The sequence below is a fragment of the Ambystoma mexicanum genome, chromosome 8 (genome assembly GCF_040938575.1).
Source record: "Ambystoma mexicanum isolate Mex_15411 chromosome 8, UKY_AmexF1_1, whole genome shotgun sequence".
NCBI lineage: Eukaryota > Metazoa > Chordata > Amphibia > Caudata > Ambystomatidae > Ambystoma > Ambystoma mexicanum.
This window is the reverse complement of record NC_090929.1, coordinates 349206957-349226406: the sequence shown is the minus strand read 5'-3', so window position 1 is coordinate 349226406 and position 19450 is coordinate 349206957. Positions and strand designations below refer to the sequence as shown.

Genomic DNA, 19450 nt, shown 5'->3' with positions numbered 1-19450 from the left:
GAACACTTCGTCTGCCGCTGATTCTTCGGCTACTGCTTCCCTCGACATTGCCACGGGCATTGCATTCTCAACGATGTTATGAACAAACTCTTGACACTCTATCAGTTCGCAGGGACCGTCTCCTCTCTCGTAGTTCGGGTGGCGGGACAAGTAGTCCGCTGGATTATTGGTCCCAGGGCGGTACATCAACTTGACCCCGTACTCGATAAGAGCAAGCATCCAGCGCTCGATCAGAGGTAGGGGCTTTGATGATACTCCTGCTAGGATTGGCAAAAGTGGTTTGTGATCCGTCACGACCGTTACCGGTTTCCCGAGTATATACAGGCGCAAGTGCTGGCACCCCCACAAGATCGACAACGCTCGATCTGCGAGTAGCGCCTCTCTGTGTCCGTGAGGGCTTTGCTGGCGTAGGCAATGGGGTACATAACGCCTTTGGTGTCAGATTGCATGAGAACGGCACCCAGTCCCACCGGGCTGGCATCGACTATCTCGGATTCCGCAGTTGGATCGAAATACGCCATTGTGTCCTGGTCAGAGAATGCCCTCTTTATTTCCACAAACGCTTCCTGTTCCTTCTTATCCCAGACAGCATCGTTCTTTGTCAGAGCCCGGAGCGGTTCCGATGGGGATTCTAGACCTCTTATAAACCGGCCACAGTAATTGACCATCCCCAGAAAGCTGCGCACCTCTGTGGGAAATTGAGGGGCGGCAGCCTCGCGGATATCCTTTATTTTCTCCGGGTCTGGCGATACCCTGCTCGCATGGAAAATGAATCCAAAGAACCCAATATGATCCTTAAAGAATTCACGCTTCCCTCGATGCAGGGTGAGGCCTAACTCATTCAGCCTTTGCAAGGTGGACTCCAGACGCTTCATGTGTTTGGCCTGGGACGCTGCGAATACTAAAATATCGTAGCTCATATTGAGCACGCCCTTCAGGCCCGCAAGCGCACCCCTGATTGCATTTGAGAAACGTAAGCGGCGGAGGACATGCCGAAGCTGAGGCGCTTGAACTGGTATAGGCCCTCGTGGGTGGTAAAGGTCGTTATATACCTTGAGTCGGGATGGAGCTCAAGCTGATGGTACCCCAACCTCAGGTCCAGTTTGGAGAAAACCTTGGCCCCCTGTAGCTCACCCACAATGTCGTCCAGCGTGGGCGTTATATGCCTTTCCCGTTTGATGGCAGCGTTCGGAAGTCGCATGTCCACGCAGATGCGGACGGCACCGGGCTGTTTCGGTTTGGGCGCCACGACAATGGGCGAGACCCAGGGAGTTGGCCCTTCTACTCTCTCAATGATGTCCATCTCGATGACTGATTGAAGCTCCTTCTCGACTTGAGCCCGGAGATGAAAGGGTATTCGTCGATTCTTTAGCGCTGTGGGCTGAATGGTGTCATCGATGTGCAACCGTACTGGGGCTGCCTTCAGTTTGCCCACACCCTGAAAGATGCTGGAGAACTTGTTTAGAAGCCGGTCGACATCGACTTGGTACTCCTCCAGTGCGAAGTGCACAATGTCCAATGCCTCTGACGAGGCGCAGCTTAGCAGTGAGTGCGGGCTGACGTCAGTGACGAAGAACCTAGCTTTGATGGTTTTGGCTCCCCGGGTTACGGGCACTACAAACACACCCTGAATCGGCAGAGATGTGTCACCCCCAAATGTGAATATTTTGGCTCTGGGCTTGTCCAGTGGGGGCGGACCCGGGATTGCCTCGTAGTGCTCAGTGGCTAGTACACACACCGAAGCACCTGTGTCAATTAGTACTTGTGTAGGGGCACCTTGAATGTCCACGACACGTGGGCTGTCTCCTCTTCTTTGCCCCCGTAGCTATATTTGAGATGAAAAAGATTTCTTCCTCCTCTTCCTCTTCTTCTGCCATATTCAGCCTTTGGGTGTCTTGCTCTAGTGCGGCGATGCGTCGCTGCCTCCTGAAACCGCCTCTACTTGCTTTCGCTGGCCCCCTGTGCGTGGTCACTGGAGCAGCTCCTCTACACATTCTGGCATAGTGTCCCGGCGTGTTACATCTCCCGCAAACTCTAGATTTTGCCAGACAGTCTTCTGAGTGCGGCAAATCATACCCACAGTATTGGCACACCGCTGGGTTACCGTGTGTCACATCTTGGCGTTTCTGGCTCAGCGAGGTTTTGACGAGGCCTGTTTCCCCACTGCAAAAGCCTCTTCGCTTTTGCCTGGGCGCACTGCAGCATCCATTTTCACACCTCTACTCTCAGCGAGTTCATACAGTCTGCCATTGTCCAAAATCTGTGTCAATGTCATACCTGGCTCTCGCAGGATCTGCCTTCGCAACTTGCCGGAGTTGCAGCCTTGGATCAATTGATTACGAATCATGACCTCATCATTGTCCCACCTGCAGGTGCTTGCTAACTGCCTCAGCCGTGCACAAAACTGGTCCAGAGATTCGTCATCCTGCTGTTTCTCCTCGCACATGAGAAATCTGTCGGTCAACATTGGATAACGGAATAAAATGATTGTGTAGCGCCATTTTGACAGCCCCATAAGTCACTACATGCAGGTTCAGTGATTCGTAAATTTGCAGAACATCCATACCTAAGCAACATCGTCCCACAAGTAAGGAAACTCTCCCGTTTGATTTGTCTTACTGTGTTTTATGAGCAGGCCGGTGACGGAATGTGCCGCTCGACAACTGCTTTAGCAGGGGTCTTCGTAAAGCTCAAGAAAAGTGCTTGTGTGCTGTGCCCCCCCCCCCCCCCCTCCCCTCCTGCTGCCAATTTGCAGATTTGCTCCCTGCGTGGCAAAATAATACCACGATGGCGCCACGCTTAAGGAGCATATTTATCTCGGAGGGGGCGGCGGATGAAAGGCCGGTCAAATTGGCTTGTAGGCAGCAATTGGCACTTATAGGGGATAAACAGCTTACAACAACGGTAGTCCAAATCCATGCCCCTAAAGATTTGGTGTGCTCGTTGCAGGCGTCAAAAGAAGCTTCTTTTGAAACTATGCGCAAAGCAGCCCACTCTCCAATTGGAAAAGGTGAAGAGACCCTGAGACGCCCTGTACTTCAACCCCGATTGCCATTAGAGATGACTAACTGTTTAAAAATTAATAATACCCCTGGACGAATGAGGGGGTGGGTGAAGGGTGCCCTATCAAGCACGTGGGAGCTTATAATACGGCTTTATTGAGAACGCTTGACTTGGCTGACCCTCGTACATGCAGAATGCCATCCGCTAAACCCCCCCACCCCCACCCCCTAGGATGATATTACAGACATATATGACAGAACAGTCTGGGGAGAACAGACTATTAATAAACATCTAGTGGAATAATGTAAAGATCGCACAAAAAGAGCTCCTGGAATCAGTAGAAGAGATTTTGTTTAGCTGACATTCCATGGGGCAAAAGTCAGTCATAATTTGTGGAGACTTAAATAGTAGGTGCCTTGAATGGACAGCCAGGAAAGGGACATCTGGTGCAGAAAAGTCAGCATGGAAAGGGGATGTGCGTTGGGGGGGAACTCATGGAGGAGTGGCATGTACTAATCCTAAAAAGGAACATTAAGGGGGATGAGTCACCATGGGGCACACAAAGAAATATTCTTGATTACTACTATGTCTCGGAGGATATCTGTTACGAAATAAACTCACTAAACATAGAAGAAACAAGGGAGAGCAACCATTTCCCATTGAAAGTTTTGTGGGCAGTAGATTCCAGTATGCAGAAATTGGAGTTATGCTCACAATCTGGATGTAAACTCAGGGGGCAATAGAATAAGGTGTACTGAGCATAGAATGTCGGTTTTTAACACAATTTTAACGTCAGGGGAGTTTAAAGTTTTCTTTGAAAAGTGCTTCAAGGGGAAGAACTATCCAGAAGTTTGGTAGAAGAGACTCCCAAAAAGGAACGTCGGTAAAGTATTGCATAGGCATACATTTGATAGGAAGATTATGCTAAAAAAGAGAGTTACGGAAATCGCTCACAGGTACACAAAAAACGGACATGGCTGGTAAAAGACGTTTGAAGGCCTTATAATAATTGGCTACGACACTATCGTCATCTGCTGATATTGAAGGAAGCCTGGAAAATGCTGGAAGTCATAGTGAGTATATATTCGTACGACTTTTGGAATATAATGAAATCTAACGACTTTTCACAAACTGGCACTCAAATAAATCCGATAACAGAAGAGGTGTGGAAGGCACACTCCGGAGATTTACAAAGCACACAGTGAAACTGAGTGCATATGGGCTCTGAAGGATAAGGGGAAAATAGAGTGGGTGCTAAAGTGGGACTTAGATGATTTGTTCGAACTAATTACCAGGAGTAAAACATCAATGGCACCAGGGCCAGATGGGCTAGCTATGATTGTCCTAAAGAATAACCCTGAAGTTTGGGTAAACGTCCTAGATAAAATTTTAAAGGCTGTGCTAACTGACAAAGAGTTGCCAGAATCATGGTTAACGGCAATAGTTGTTCCAGTTTTCCAAAAGGGATCATGCTTGAGCACTAGCAACTATATGCAAATTTCATTATTGGATAGTCCAAGATCTTTGCAGGGTTGGTGTTGAGAGACCCAATAGATTGGTCTAAAAACACTGGAAGGATGGCTATATTCCAAACAGGGTTTTGTCGAGGGGTAGGAACAGAAATGAACAGCTTTGTTTGTGGTGGAACTGCTGAAAGAAGGACGCAATTAGACATAACAAACCACCACATGTGGACTTTGTGTATTTCTCTGTCGTTTGACACAGTGCCAAGAAATAAGCTATGGGAGAAGTGGGGCTGTCCTCCAGCATTACTGGCAATTTTAATAGCGTTAAACTCAGTTACTTCACTACGCGTGAGGTTGGACAGGAATGGTAGATTATCGGCGCAAATCAGCACAGCAAGCGGTCTCAAACAAGGCTGCTTACTTGCTCCAATTTTATTTAATTTGTTTTTATCAGACATCGGAGAGGCTTTTTTGGATATGCCATTTTTTCCAGCAAAAATAGACGGCACATTAATCAATGATCTATTCTATGCCGATGATCTGATTTTAACGGATCACACGCCCAGAGGGCTATGCTAAAAAGAATAATCTAACTGTTAACATTACAAAATCCAAAATCCTCATCTTAAAAAAAGGGTCAGGGAAAGTTGGAGGACATCTTAGGTAGTCCTTAAGTAAGAAGCACTTAGATAAAGCGGACTCATTCATATATTTGGGATTCCCAATAGTCTTCAAAGAAAATACAATGCAGCGGTTTGTAGCAAAATGTCAATAAATGACTGCCTTAGCTGCCCAGGCAGGGCACATAAATAGGACATTTTCGATAGTGCATGTAAGGGAGTTTTACTGCAAAAAGGTGGTGCCAATTTTGATGTATGGAGCTGAAACGACTTTGTTTGCACTAAAGGAGCAATGGAGTAAACTAGAAGGGGCCTTTTGGAGGGGAATTCTAAAAGTGACAAACAATGTGCCAGTGTCAGTGTTGAGATATGAATTAGGCCTAGTATCCCTTGAAGCGCTAGATAAATGGAAAAACATACATTTGCTTAGAAAAATGTATTTACTGGAAGAAAGGTCAAGTTGGGGGTTGCTAACGAGTGGCCTGGAAAATAAGACCTCAGTGCCACTGCAAGAATGGCAGACTCGGTGCCTTGAGGTCCTAAGCTCTATTGACACCTCAGTGGAGTATCTGTTAATTCTGATAAAAGTAAAAAGAAGAGACTTTGGGTGAGAGACTGGATTAACACCATAAATTGTGTCAGGGAGTAATCTGTTTGCAGGAGTCCTCTTAGACGCTCTTCCTTACAATACCATTCCACAATATTTGGGCAAATGTCCAGGGGAACACTGGCGGTCTCAATGTCTACACTTAAATTTGAACCCATTTCCCACCAATGACGTCATAGGAGCAAGAGGAGGGGTAAGACGTGATTTAAGGTGGTGTAGGTTCTGTAAGACGGCAAAAACATAGAAACATTATTTCACTTGATGGTAGGGTGTCCCCTCTTAAGTGGTAAGTGACAGATACACTTCGCATACGTCTTAAATGATGTCCAGCCAGGATGGTTATGGCAACAAATATTTTTGAACAAGTCATTTAACTGGTCATTGGCCGCCATTTGTTTTATTCAAGATGTTCTTCCTGCACTCGATGTAGAGTAATAAATTAATAAAGTTGAAACCAGAATCATAATTTAAATTAAGTCTAATGAAGTACCATCATGAATTGTGATGATTTTAATGAGGTTTAATGAATTGTAATGACTCATTTTGTTTGTTTGTGCTTTTACCATGTATATTGTATCAGGAATGTTTTCTGTGTTTTCTTAGATGTGTTTTAAATTGGCAAATGTGAAAAGTTCCTTATGAAGTATAACACAATAAATTAAAATGAAAAATAAACTAAATTTAAATATTTCAATCTCTTTCTATGCTGATGTAAAGACGGCACAATCTTTATTAAAATATCTTTTTATTAAATTCATAAGTGCAAATTGTCACCAAAAACAAAGCGCTCAACATGAAAGCCCCATCAATGCATGAATACCGTTAACACATTCTCGTTTTATCCTAGCAAGTCTTTGGTGGTCCTCTTAATAATAGGTGGGGGAACAATTGATGTCACCAATCAATCTGATGCATATATCAACATACGATGGTGCAATATTTTGAACTCGTTTCATCTTTAACACTGAAGTTGAATTTACTTTTTCAATGCCAAAATGAGACACTTTTAATAGAAGTTAGAACTTTGGGGAATTTAAAAATCTATGATTGCGCTTTCATTTGTTCCTTTGGTAAACCTTTGAAAGCACATCTTTATTTCTAATAAATGTGTATTTAAGTGTCTTTGCTAGTCTAAGGAATGCTGGAAAATACATCTGTTTAATGCTTGATAGATAATGGCTTTCTTCATTATCCAAATGTGATAGATATTTTTTGCTCTTCTGTTGTCGCCCTGCTTGCTAGGAGGTGTAATGATCCATATCTGACATGGCACGAAGTTACAAAACTCAGATCCTGCAGGTTATAGACACAGAGTACAGCGCAGATGCTGTGGAGTGGTGTCCAGTTGCCACATGGCACAATATTCTGGCCCTTGGGACCTATCAGCTGAAAAAACCAGAAGGCAAAGTAAGCTATAAGAAATGTGTTATTTCGGATTACTGCAAAATATTACATAAATGTTGTATACATGAGTTACTAAGCCATAATAATTCATTTAAAGGGCCCTTCAGAATAAACAAAAAACACAAATTCCTATATCTAGTTAAATGGGAAGTACTTTGTAGCATCTGAGCAAATGGGAGGTCTTGTCACGCCTGTCCTGTTATGTTGCCCCAATCAAAAGGTCAAGAAATGAAAAGGCCCTTGGTTACACACTTCATTAAACCACTTTTCCAGGCTGAGTGCCCTCAGCCACAGCTTCTTTACTGGGTTTTGCCCACAACCACACACCCTTAACTGACAGATGGATCTTGGAGACTGTCCTTTTTCAGGTGAATGATCTATTGTACAGGCAGGCAGCCTATGGCTGTATCCACCTTAGAGGCTGCTGGCCCTCAGCCTCTGCTCTAGTACATGCATTTAGCCATCGTGCAGGAGGAGGTCACTTCGCCTCCTTGCAGGCAGGAAGCATTGTGCCACAGCCTGTTTGAAAAAAGAGAAGCATCAACCTTAGCATTTCTTACAGGTTTTTACTTTGAGAAACTCACCATTTGTAGCCAAAAGGCCCTCGGCTGCACCCCTTTTAAAAGAGAGCACTTTTCTTGTACAAAATCTCTTGAGACTGACTTCACCTAAAAGTTCAAGCAAACATTGACTGAGTGTATTGGTTCTAGGAATGACGATGGGATTTTCTCATATTTTGCAGCAGGCAACCTCAGTGGAACACTGGCTGACTCTCCACTATCTGTGCCCTCGTAATGAGAGCACAACCTGCAGGTAGTTGGATTCACAATCGAGGGTCTAGTTTAGTGACAGAGGCATGTTCTGGTGCCACAGTGGCAGGAGGTCTATCACCATTTCTATATTGTGGGTATATACGCAAGGAATCATTTTCTATGATGGGGAGGGAGATCTGTACTTTATATCTGTCTGTTAAATATGCTATTTTATGTTTATTTAAAAATGAAAAATATTTACTGATAAGTGTGGCATCAGCTTGAAGGCTTTGCTCATGCCACCCATGAAAATCCCTGATAACATAATTAGGGAGACATGGCAGAGTCAGTTGAAATGGAAGAACCTCTTTCATCTATGAGGTCCAGAGAGGGAAGATCAACCATCAAAAAGAGTTCCAGAAGAAAATGGATTAACTCCTGCCCCCTAACATTTGTACTGAGTGTAGAATCCTCTGAGGAGTATCTCATGGAAATAATGGATGGCGTGGTGCTGTCTGTAGAAAAAATTAAACAGACAGTGCTTAAAACAGCTCACAGAAACAATGGAAAATAGTTTAAATAGTTTCAGGATCTGAAGACCGGATTCAAACCTTAGAAGAGAAAGTGGCTGATTTGACTTTGCTTTTGGACACCGCTAATAAGAAGATAGCTGAACAAGAAAATGTCGCTAGGAGATCCAATATTAAGATCACAGGATTCTCAGATGATCTTGAGAAAGGGCGCCCCATTGAGTTCCTGCAGAAGGTTTTTCCTAAACTGCTGGTCCTCCCCTCAGGAAAACTACTAAAGATGGAAAGAGCTCACCGCACCTTGGCCGCTAAACCAAAACCAGGTCAGCCACCAAGAGCTTTCATAATTAAATTATTCAGATTCTCTGTTAAAGAAATGCCATTGAGAAAAGCTAGAGAATTGGGAGAAAGAAGTGAAATGGGGATAAAACTGTAAAATAATGGCAATGGAATAGACATTGTAAACCAGAGGAGGTAGTTCTCCGAAGCCAAGCAATTAGCCAGTAGAAAAAAGTTCTTGTATTGCATGGTTTATCCAGTCATATTGAAGGTGACCATAGATGGAGTCACCCACTCTTTTGTGGATCATATTAAAGACAAGCACTTTCTGGAACAAGTACAAAATAGACATATTAAGCAAAAGCAATCGAGTGAAACGCACTGAACCATATTGAATGGTCCATGGCAGGATATAGTTCAGTCTCTCAAACTCTTGATAGAATTGTTAATCCCCCCCACAACAAGATATAATGGGACAAGATGTGCCGGATATGAGTTGCCATTACATTTAAATGGAAAAGTTGCAGATAAACATAGTGTTTCTATGAATCTGGGAACTTTCTTTTAATCACCCGTCATTACCATTGTCATCCCACTGTCTACTCTGTGTAAATATGACCATGGAAATGTGAGAAGAAATGCAACGGAAAGCTCTTTGAGTAGTATCCGAGAAGCTGAAAACAACACAGGTGCATCACACTGTATGATGCGACAGCAGATATACTTTGTCAGGACTGCTGAACGTGGTATCAGGGAAGGCAACAGCGAGCTATGAAGAGTTAGAAATTGGATAGGAGTAAGGGTGAAGTAAACGCTGCAAGTAAACCTACTTAAAAACTCAGAACTTGTATTCATGTTTTAAGAAAATAATGGAGTAGAAAGCTAGAGATAATGGGGGGAAGGAGGTTGTGAAAATGGGCAATGCCTACTGAAAAAGAGAAACGAAAAGATGGTATCATACGAAAGAACAATAATTTTATGTGATCGTTTTTTTAAGCAAGTATAGTTAGATTAAGATTTAAAAAAGAAGGAATGAGTTAATGAATTGCTTAATTAACTGATAACCTAATCGATTGAAGGTAGTACTTAGTGGAAAATGTAACAGCCATTCCTAGTGTATGAAGGGGGTGGAAGCAATGACCACTCTACCAGAAGCGATTCAGGGATTACATTTTCTTTATTATTATTATATGTTGATATGTATAGTAGTGTTTTGGAACTCGAGGTACATGGGGAGCAAGTGGAGTCATCTGTTGGGGTTTATTTATTTTATTTGTTCTATCACACACCATTCATCAGATATATTATGTATGCGCCAAAACCTGGATTGTCACTATTTAAGACGTATTACCACTTCCACCTCATTTTATCCCACCTCATTTTATCCCATCAAGACGGATGCTTGATATGTGTTAAGAGTAAATTGCGCTCTAAAGGAGATGACTAATTGTTTGAAATTTATACGTTGGAATGTTAAGGGAGTAAACATTCATTTAAAAAGAAGAAAGATTCTCACATATTTAAATAGGAAGAAAGCACACATTGTGTTCCTACAGGGACCTAATTTGTGCAAGCAGACTATATTTTAAATAAAATATATTTGAAGGTAGTTTCAAGTAACTACATAGGCAGTTCTAGATGAGTTGCCATTTTATTCACGAGGAATCTGCGATTCTCACTTGAAAGAATAGAAACGGACTCAGAAGGCCGATCTATTTATGTACCAAATGTGGCCCAAAAAAGTTTCTTTGATAAGGAAAAGTCCTGAGACACATGGGGGTGGTGGTAACATTACATTATATTGGGTGGAGATTACATCACCACACTGGAAATGGAAATGGATAGAAAGAGAAATGGTAGTTCATTGTACAAAAGAGTTCTTGAAAAGGACCCTCCTGGGACTAGATTGTTGCTTGGCGTAAACTCCATCCAAAAGGTTAGCTATATATTGAAATCAACACGGGTTATCAACATGTGTAGATTTATTCTTTGTCACTAGAAATCTTTTAGGTGATGTAACCTTGGCATAAGTAGGTAAGTAAGTAATCTCTGACCATGCCATCATTGAGACGGTAGATAGGTCATCTGGGGGTCAAAGCAGTGAGAGCCTCTGGAGATTAGAGGGAAGCCTCCTGTCACACAATGATTTTGTTAAACATATAGAAAGTGAAACCACATTGTATTTGGCTGCAAACGAGGATTCCATCTCAGACATAGCAGTGGCATGGGTTGGTTTTTAAAAGCAATACAAGGCATAATAATGAGCTATTCAGCATGCAAGAGTAAACCAAGGGAATCTGAACTGACTAGACTAGAAGCAGAGCATAAACTAGCAGAGCAGTTTTGTAACGTTGATCCATCAGAGAGTTACAGAAGAATGTTAACTGATACTAGAAGTTGCCTTGATTATAAATTAAACTTGCAAGAACCAAGATAGGATGAGAATGCTATTGTTGGATGAGGCCAGATATCTGGGTGAAAAGAGCAAGGGTAGACTATATGAGCATGGAGGTAAACATATAAAACTCTTGTCATGGCTGATTAGACCAGAGGAGGGAGATAGGTGGGGGTGTTGGCTGTCAAAGGTACTAGAGGGGAACCTTTAAGAGTGGATGAGGAGATTGTGGACACCTTCAAAAACATCTTCATGTAGCTTTACTCTAACGACTTGAAACGGGGGAAGGGTGGGTGTCCTTCCTGGGAGAACTCCCATTAAGGCAATTAACAGAAACCCTTAGAGGAAGGATTAGAGGCCGAACAGACTTTATCAGAGGTGGTGCTCGGCATACAACCGCTCCATGTTGGCAAAGTCCCAGACCCCAATGGGCTCCTGAAGGAGCTTTGTAAAATGCGGGGGGGGGGGAGATTAAGTAAGTCCACATCTATTGAACATATATGTAAGTAGCAGAGATGAAGGGATTCTCCCTATAGATCTTAGGGACTGCTTTATTACAGTGATCTATAAGAAAGGAAGCCTTAGAACTGCTGCAAGTCGTACAGACCACTTTCCCTGTGAAAAGTTGATGTTAAAATTCTCACCAAAATACTAGCAGATGTACTGCAGAAGGTGCTTCCGCACCTGATCCATCCAGACCAAAATGGATTCATGCCTGGTAGGTCGACACATTTTAACCTGCGTAGACTGTTTGGAGCAGGGACAATGGCACAGCTCTTACCATCAGACTTGAGCGTAATTTTGTCACTGGATTTCTATAAAGCCTTCGATCCAATGGGGTGGAACTACATGTGGGCAGTACTTGAGAATATGGGATTTGGGCCCATCCTCGTGGTGTGGGTAAAACTACTTCATGAATCGCCTATAGCCAGGGTAAAATGAACCGCTATCTTTCGGAAGCCTTCTCACTGGAAAGGGTGATGAGACAAGGCTGTCCATTTCCCCCTTCTGTTTACTCTTTTGCTAGAACCATTAGCTGAATGGATAAGAGGCGTTGGGGTTTACGGCTTTAAATGGCCAGGTGGACATGAAGATAGTATGTTGTTGTTTGCAGATGACGTCCTCTTATATCTTAGTAATCCTAAAGGGTTGGTACGACTGGCAATAGATACTCAGCGTATTAAAAGTAATTTGGGACAAACGTTCTGTCATGTGTACGGGAAGGGAAGCGGAAAAGACAAATTGGGAAGGGTTGAAAGTCACGAACGCCCCCTTAAAATATCTTGGCATTCAAGCAACTAAATCCAGGGATGATTTTTTTTTTTTTTTAAACTGAACTGGGATATATTGGTAGCAGCATTTTTGAAGAATGTAAAAAAATTGGGCAACTTGCCCTTAACATTGATGGGCAGAGTGGCTCTTCGTAAAATAATAGTTACTGTATATACTGCAGGCTACACTGTACGAGATCCCATCCAAGGAGATTGACAAGATAGTGGGAGGTGTGAGGAGCCAACTGTGGGGAACAACGGTCTATAGGATTGTGCTAGACACGCTAACCAACACAAATTAGATTGGGGGTCTTAATCTGCCGGACTTTCGTAAATACTTATGGGCATTGCAATTGTGGTTGCAAATGATTGGTTTTATCCGGAAGAAGCGGATCCGTCGATACAGTTCGAGAGATGGAGAATGGGGCTGTTAACGCCATGTCGGGTTTATTTGGTAAGGTTTCCAGAAGGGATTTCCTCCTGCAGGAACATTTGTAATAAAAGTCTGCCGAAATCAGCTTGACGAAACGACTGGGGGTGGGGATAGCGGGGATTAACCTTTAGGGGGTTATACACTTTTGCTGGAGCTGCATAATATCGAGGTAATGGGAGATGGTCAGTAAAAGGAGTGAGGAAGGTGGGCGATTTGATCAATACAGAAGATATTGATCCTTTCACAGACCTACAAAATAAGTTTGGATTGATTGGACCAAGTAATGTTCTACCAGCACCTACAGTTAAGGCATGCATTGTCTAGGTAGCTGGGGGGTGGTCAGATGGACATCCCACATCAAAAGCCATTACTGAGCATAGTAGCAACTGTAAAGTTTACAGAGAAACCAATTTCAAATGTATATAGGTGAATTGCAGGGGTCTCTATCAAACAAGCTTTCATTAAGATGGGAAAGGGATCTAGGACCACTCGTTGATGGAGAATGGGAAATTCATTGGTCTCAGCGCGAAAACTGGCTATTAATGTTAAGTACAGTATGGTACAGTATACAATCCTGCATAAGATCTATTACACCCCCCAAGTGTGGCACACAATGGGGAGGAGAGGAGATGATACCTGTCCTAAATGCAAATGTTAAAGAGGAACTTTTATACACCTGGAATGGCAGTAAAACTGTATACAAAGATTTAGGGAGGGGTGAGTTCTACAAGAATGGTACCTGTGGGTGAGGGAGGGGTTCTACAAAGGATGGTACCCATAATAGGAGAAGCGATTGAGGTGGACCGAAAGATATACCGGCTAGGGATATGGAGAGACACGGCGCTTTCATGATGGGACCAAAAGCTTGTTGACCTGGCGTTTGTCCTTGCAAAGAGTGGCATTGCAAGAGACAGCTAGTGAAGAGGTTTCCTCCAATAGCCAGAGTTGGAACAGAGAATGGATGGCAGTATGGAAATGGAAAAAGTGGTATGTAAGAATACAGGACGCCCAGGTAAACATGATGGCATCTGTGAGAAATGGGCATAATGGGGCTGGAATGATTGAGGGACGGTGTGCATCTAATAATGGTGAAATGGGGAGGGGAAACTTCATACAGGGTGTCGGGGGGGGCGGGGGGAGGGAGAAAAGAGGTTGGGGCAACGGGAGGGAAGTGGAGATGTTTTGTTATTGCTAAATGTTTGCCCCTGGAACTGTTTGTTAATGAAGACTACAATGTGTATGTTATCTGATTGACTTCATAATACGTAGAAAAATGAATAACATTTGTTAGAAAAAAGTCGGTTCTCTGCTAACAAATTGTCTAAAATAAAATGAGGAGGGGAGGCAGGGTCTCTATCATGGTTAAAGAAGGTAACATCTTGAGGAAAAATGAAGACATATGTTGGACTTTTAGAGAGTACTATGAAAAGCTATATCATGTTTCTGGTCAATTAGATGAAACAATGGGGAAACATTGTCTGGACCAAGTGGAAATTCCTAGTTTAAGTGATAATGACAAATCCTCCTTGGATGCTGATATAACGGTGGAAGAAATTACAGAAGCCATAGGTCACATGTGTTTGGGGAAAAGACTGGGATCAGACGGATTTAACGTAGAATCCTACAAAGTATTCATTGAAGTACCCCCCCCCCTTTCTTCAAACGTATTTACAGAAATCATACAGAAGGAAACTATAACTGCTTCGCTGCAATCATCACTTAATACAGGGATTCCAAACACAGGTAAGAGCCTTACAAAATGTGGAAACCTTTGTCCAATTTCAATAACTGAGGATGTGAAGATCCTAGCGAAATATTGGCTCAGCGTCTAGACAGATTTCTTCCAAAGCTAATTCATAAGAATCCAACTGGTTTCACAAGTGGTCGAAATAGCTTTGATAATGAGATGGCATTGATCATTTATATTAATCTGCGTAAGAACACAGAGTCATGTGCAGCAATTAGTATTGATGCTGAAAAAGCCTTTGATCGGGTTAGCTGGATATATTTGCATCAAATTCTAATCAAGGTCAATTGTGGCCTGAAATGTTCAAAACATTTTGCAAAATTATACAGTGGAGTGAAAGCTCAGGTAACTGTAAATGGGTTACCGTCTGCTTTGTTTGATCTTGGGAGGTACACAGCAGGGGTGCCCATTGCCCCCTCTATTGTTTGAACTGTTTTGAATTTTTGCTTTACACCTTTTGAATGAGATGGGTGCATCTGCTTCCAGGAAATCGCTGGTCTTTCGTAGGCTGCCTTCAATCCATGGTTGAAAACACTGCGGTGACAAGCCTGGTGAGAATTCAGGGTTATTCCATATGGGAGTTAGGGGGCCTAGTGGACCGCGGATACCCCACTTTCGGGCTACTTCTTTCCAGCAGCGGACCGTTGTCAGCGTTGCCAGCAGGGGCCCGCTGTTCGTTTGTGGTTTTATAGGTGGAAGATGTGGGAGGTCTGAGGGCGCAACTGGACTCCAATATTCTTCATGTTCTGCCCATTTCGGGGTCTCCGACTCTTGGGCCCATGTGAAAGCATGAGACAGTTGCGCTGCTAGTGTGTATCTAGCTAGGTCTGGTACTCCCAATCCTCCCTGTGGGATCCCCCTCATCATTATCCGTTTGGCTATACAAGGTCCCCCCCCCCCAAACAAATGCTTGGCTTTGCTTTTGTAAGGCTGCAAGGGCAGGGCCCGGGATATTGACTGGGAGTGCCGTGCATTGGTACAACCATCTGGGGATCAGATTCATCTTGATGGCCGTGATTCTGCCAAACTAGGATATTTCCTGGGGTTTCCACCTTTTAAGATCCTTCTGGAGATCTCTCATTATTTGTGGGAAGTTGCTTGAGTACAGGCGCCGTGGGTCAATAGGGATATGAACCCTGAGGTAGTCAATTGGGCCAGTCGACCACGGGATTGGCATTAAAGGGCTGAGAGCGTTTTTTTCTTGTTTAGAAAGGTTAACCGCCAGGGCTGTGGATTTAGACCGGTTCACCGTGAATCCGGACAGGGCCCCAAATTCTGAGATCTCCGTCCACAGGGCATCTAGGGACGTTGCTAGGTTTGTAGCTGTTATTAGGACATCGTCCGCATATAGTGCTATTTTATAATCGTGACCTCCCACGGAAAACCCACTTATACTGGCATTTTGCCTGATTCGTGCAGCGAAAGGCTCCATAGATAGGGCAAAAATTAGGGGAGAGAGTGGGCACCCCTGCCTAGTACCTCTGGAAATGTGAATTTTACTGGATCTAGTGCCATTGACCCATAGCTGTGTGGTAGGAGATTGATAATTTGCCATTACGCATGTGATAACATTAGGGCCAAATCCCAGATGCTTCAGGGCTGCCTGGATATACCCCCAGTCGACCAGGTCAAAGGTTTTGTGTGCATCTAAGGATATGGCTGCCATTCCTACCTTTAGTTTATGGGCGCTTTCGATGATATTAATTGTCCTTCTGATGTTGTCATGGGTCCCTCTTCCAGGGATGAAGCCTGTTTGGTCTTGATCAATTAAGGTTGGTAGAATCGGTCCCAGTCTGTTGGCAAGAACTTTTGCAAAGATCTTCCCGTCGTTGTTAAGTAGCGATATAGGCCTGTAGGAAGCGGCTAGTTTGGGGTCTTTTCCAGGTTAGTGTAGCAGGACTGTGAGTGATTCTGCCATTGATCCCGTTATTGATTTTGAGGTGAGAAAGGAGTTGGACAGGGCCGTCATTTGAGGAGCTAGTATTCTGGCATATTTTTTGTAAAAGTTTGCGGATAAACCGTAGAGGCCCGGGGCTGCGGTTTTGAGAGATTTAATAGCTTCAATTATTTCTTCGGTGGAGATGGGTAGTTCCAGGGATTCCAGCTGGGATGTGTCTCGGAGGGGCATGGTACTTAGATATTCTGGTACATTGTCTAGTGCTGTGGGTGTCCCAGACATGATTGATTTATGGTGATTCAACAGTTCGTCAGTCTTTTCAGTCACGGACTAAAGCATTTTTCCGTCTTCCCTTCTGAGTTTCAAGATATTGTTTCGGCTGCAGATTTTCTACAATTTTTGCGCCAGGACCTTGTTTGCCTTATTCCCTTTGCTGTAATAGAATTGCCTAGTAAATGCTGAGGCCTTTGCCGTGCGATCGGCGCAGTGCATTTCCAGCGCTGTTTTCGCTTTCCTTAGGGCTCTTTCCTTTTTCCTGGAGGTGTGTGATTTGAGTTCGTCCTCTAAATGCCTTACACTTTTCTCCAGCTTAGCAGCCATGATATTCGAGACTCTTCTTTGTTCCGCTCCGGCGCTGATCAGTGCGCCTCTAACAACGGTTTTCATGGCATCCCAGATGATGATGGGAGAGTTTTCCGTTGTATTTTCATTGAAGTAATTGGAGATTGTTTCTTCGGTTTCCGATCTGATGCATTCATCTAGTAGCAGTGAGTCGTTAAGTTTCCAATGTCTTTAAACGAAGTGTTTTTGACCTGAAATGGCTAGTTTGGCGGATACTGGAGCGTGGTCCGATAGCATACAGGTGTGGATTACTGCGCTATTAAGGCATGGGAACAGGACTCCAGATATTAAAATAAGATCTATTCTTGAGAAGCCTTTATGCACACAGGAGTAGTGAGTGTAATCTCTCAGGGTGTCATTGAATAGCCTCCATGCGTCTACAGTTTTGGATTCTCTGAATAGTTTGGCCATTGACAGTGCATGCGCAAAGTCTGCGTTCGTGGGGGGCAGAGTTTTGTCCATTTGTGGATTTGGCATACAATTGAAGTCTCCGCTCATAATCAAGTGTCCATCGCGGAAGGCTAGAATGGTTGGGATTAGGTTTGTGATGAAGTTGGCTTGGGATGTGTTGGGGCCATAAATTGAAACAATGGTGATAGGGAGATCTTCGAACAGGCCCTTTAGGAGGAGGAAGCAGCCTTCCGGATCTCTTTTTTTTATGGTGATTTTTGACAGCGGGACTTTGTCGCTTAAGAGAATTGCTACTCCTCTCTTCTTCTTTCCAGAGGAGGCGAAGTATGCTCTGTTTCTATACCTATTGAATCTCACCCGGCTTTCGTCTTCTTGCAGTAGGTGGGTTTCTTGGAGAAGAATGATATCTCCCGATAGTTGTCCCTGTCTATGCTAGACTGATTTGCGCTTTCTTGGCGAGTTCAGACCCTGGCCATTCCATGTGAGTATTACTATCTCGCTTGTATCAGCCATTGAAATTTACTTTTGTCTTAGCAGTGTCTTGGTCCGTATCATTTCCCTGTGGCCGAGAGATTGCTAGAGGATGTTGCTTGCTGCTTTGGAATGGCAATAGCTTTGTTGCTGATGCTTTGTGCTGAGGTGTTGCGTGAGGGGACAGACCCAATGAGGTTCGGTGTGCCCCTTTCTGGGCTGGTTGCTCTGATAACTTAACTCCCCCCTCCCCTTCCCGCCCATAACAAACTAGTAGTAGAACCATTGTCCTGATGCCACTGGGGAACTGGTGGCACCAAAGCGCCTAGCTCTGGCCAACTGGGCCGCTGATCATTGAACTGAAGTGTGCTGGGGTTCAGCCTTGCTCCCGCACAATTGGCGTGATTGTAAGTGGATGTATCTGAGGTCCAACACACTGCAGGGGACTCGTATCAGTGTAGGATGTGAGATGGGCTTCATCTTAAGAGCGGTTGCCCGTGAAGGGCATCGCCCTGGGATTGTAGTGCCCAGATTCGAGTGAGTTATTGCCGATTGATCATCCTGGAGTATTGTCTTTCTTGGTGGGACCTCGAAGTCTGCGCCGCCTGCTGGTTTTTTACCATTCTCCTGTGGAGGGCTTTCCCCGGGTGGGGCGGATTGCTTCTTCTGTTTCTGACTCCATGTCCGATTTTCCGAGGCCCATGAATTTGTCTGCTTCTTTTGGTGTGTAGAGTTGTTTCAGAGCTCCCTCCCACTTGAATTTGACTGAGGTCGGGAATCCCCACTGATAAGGTATCTTCTTTTCTCGTAGCCATTCCGTTAGGGGCTGCATGATTTTCCGTTTTTGGAGTGTGGAGGCAGCCAGATCCTGGTAGAGTGAGATTATGGAGCCCTGGGAGGTGATCTGGTTCATTTGCCTTGCTTCGCGCATAATGTCCTCCTTCAATTGAAAAAAATGGATTCTGACTAAGATGTCCGGGGGGAATGTGGATTCCCGTTTTGGGGAGGTTCTGTGCACCCGGTCCAGCTCCAGGGGCGAATTATCTGGAAGTGTAATTATGAATCTGAGTAGATTTGAGACGTAGCTTCTTAGCTCTCATTCTGGAATGGAGGATGGGATCCCTCTTATGCGAATGTTATTCCTCCAAGAGCGGTTCTCTGCGTCCTCCTGTTTTGCCTCAAGAGGTTGCATCTTGCCTCTAATGCCTTGATCCTGTCCCTGTCCATTTCGTCTTCATATCTATGGTCATAAACCCTGGATTCAAGCTCTGCCGTTCAGCGTTCAACCTCTCCCACCCACCCATCCAGAGAGTTGATTTTCTTCGTGACTTCTTCAGTGCTTTTTTGAATTTCTTTGGTCAAGGCTGACAATAGGTCTTGCAAGTCGGCTTTAGTGACCATTTGGGATGGGCAGTGGGCAGATGCCGATACCGTGGGCTTGGAGTTGTTGGGTGGCTCTTCTGGTGGGTCCCCCTTTCTAGATCTTTCAGTGGTGGTATTCGCCAGTAAAGAGACGATATCCGCCTGCTTAGAAGTTTTGCTG

General features: G+C 44.2%; 1 protein-coding gene across 1 annotated transcript in view; it reads left to right on the top strand.

The window, feature by feature from the left end:
- The window catches only part of DPH7 (diphthamide biosynthesis 7), a 486602-nt gene that overhangs the window by 30950 nt on the left and 436202 nt on the right, over nucleotides 1-19450 (top strand). Inside the window, exon 2 of the mRNA XM_069609800.1 lies at nucleotides 6939-7103. Within this exon, the coding sequence (XP_069465901.1) occupies nucleotides 6963-7103 (141 nt within the window). The 5' untranslated portion in view covers nucleotides 6939-6962. The remainder of the gene's footprint in view (nucleotides 1-6938; nucleotides 7104-19450) is intronic.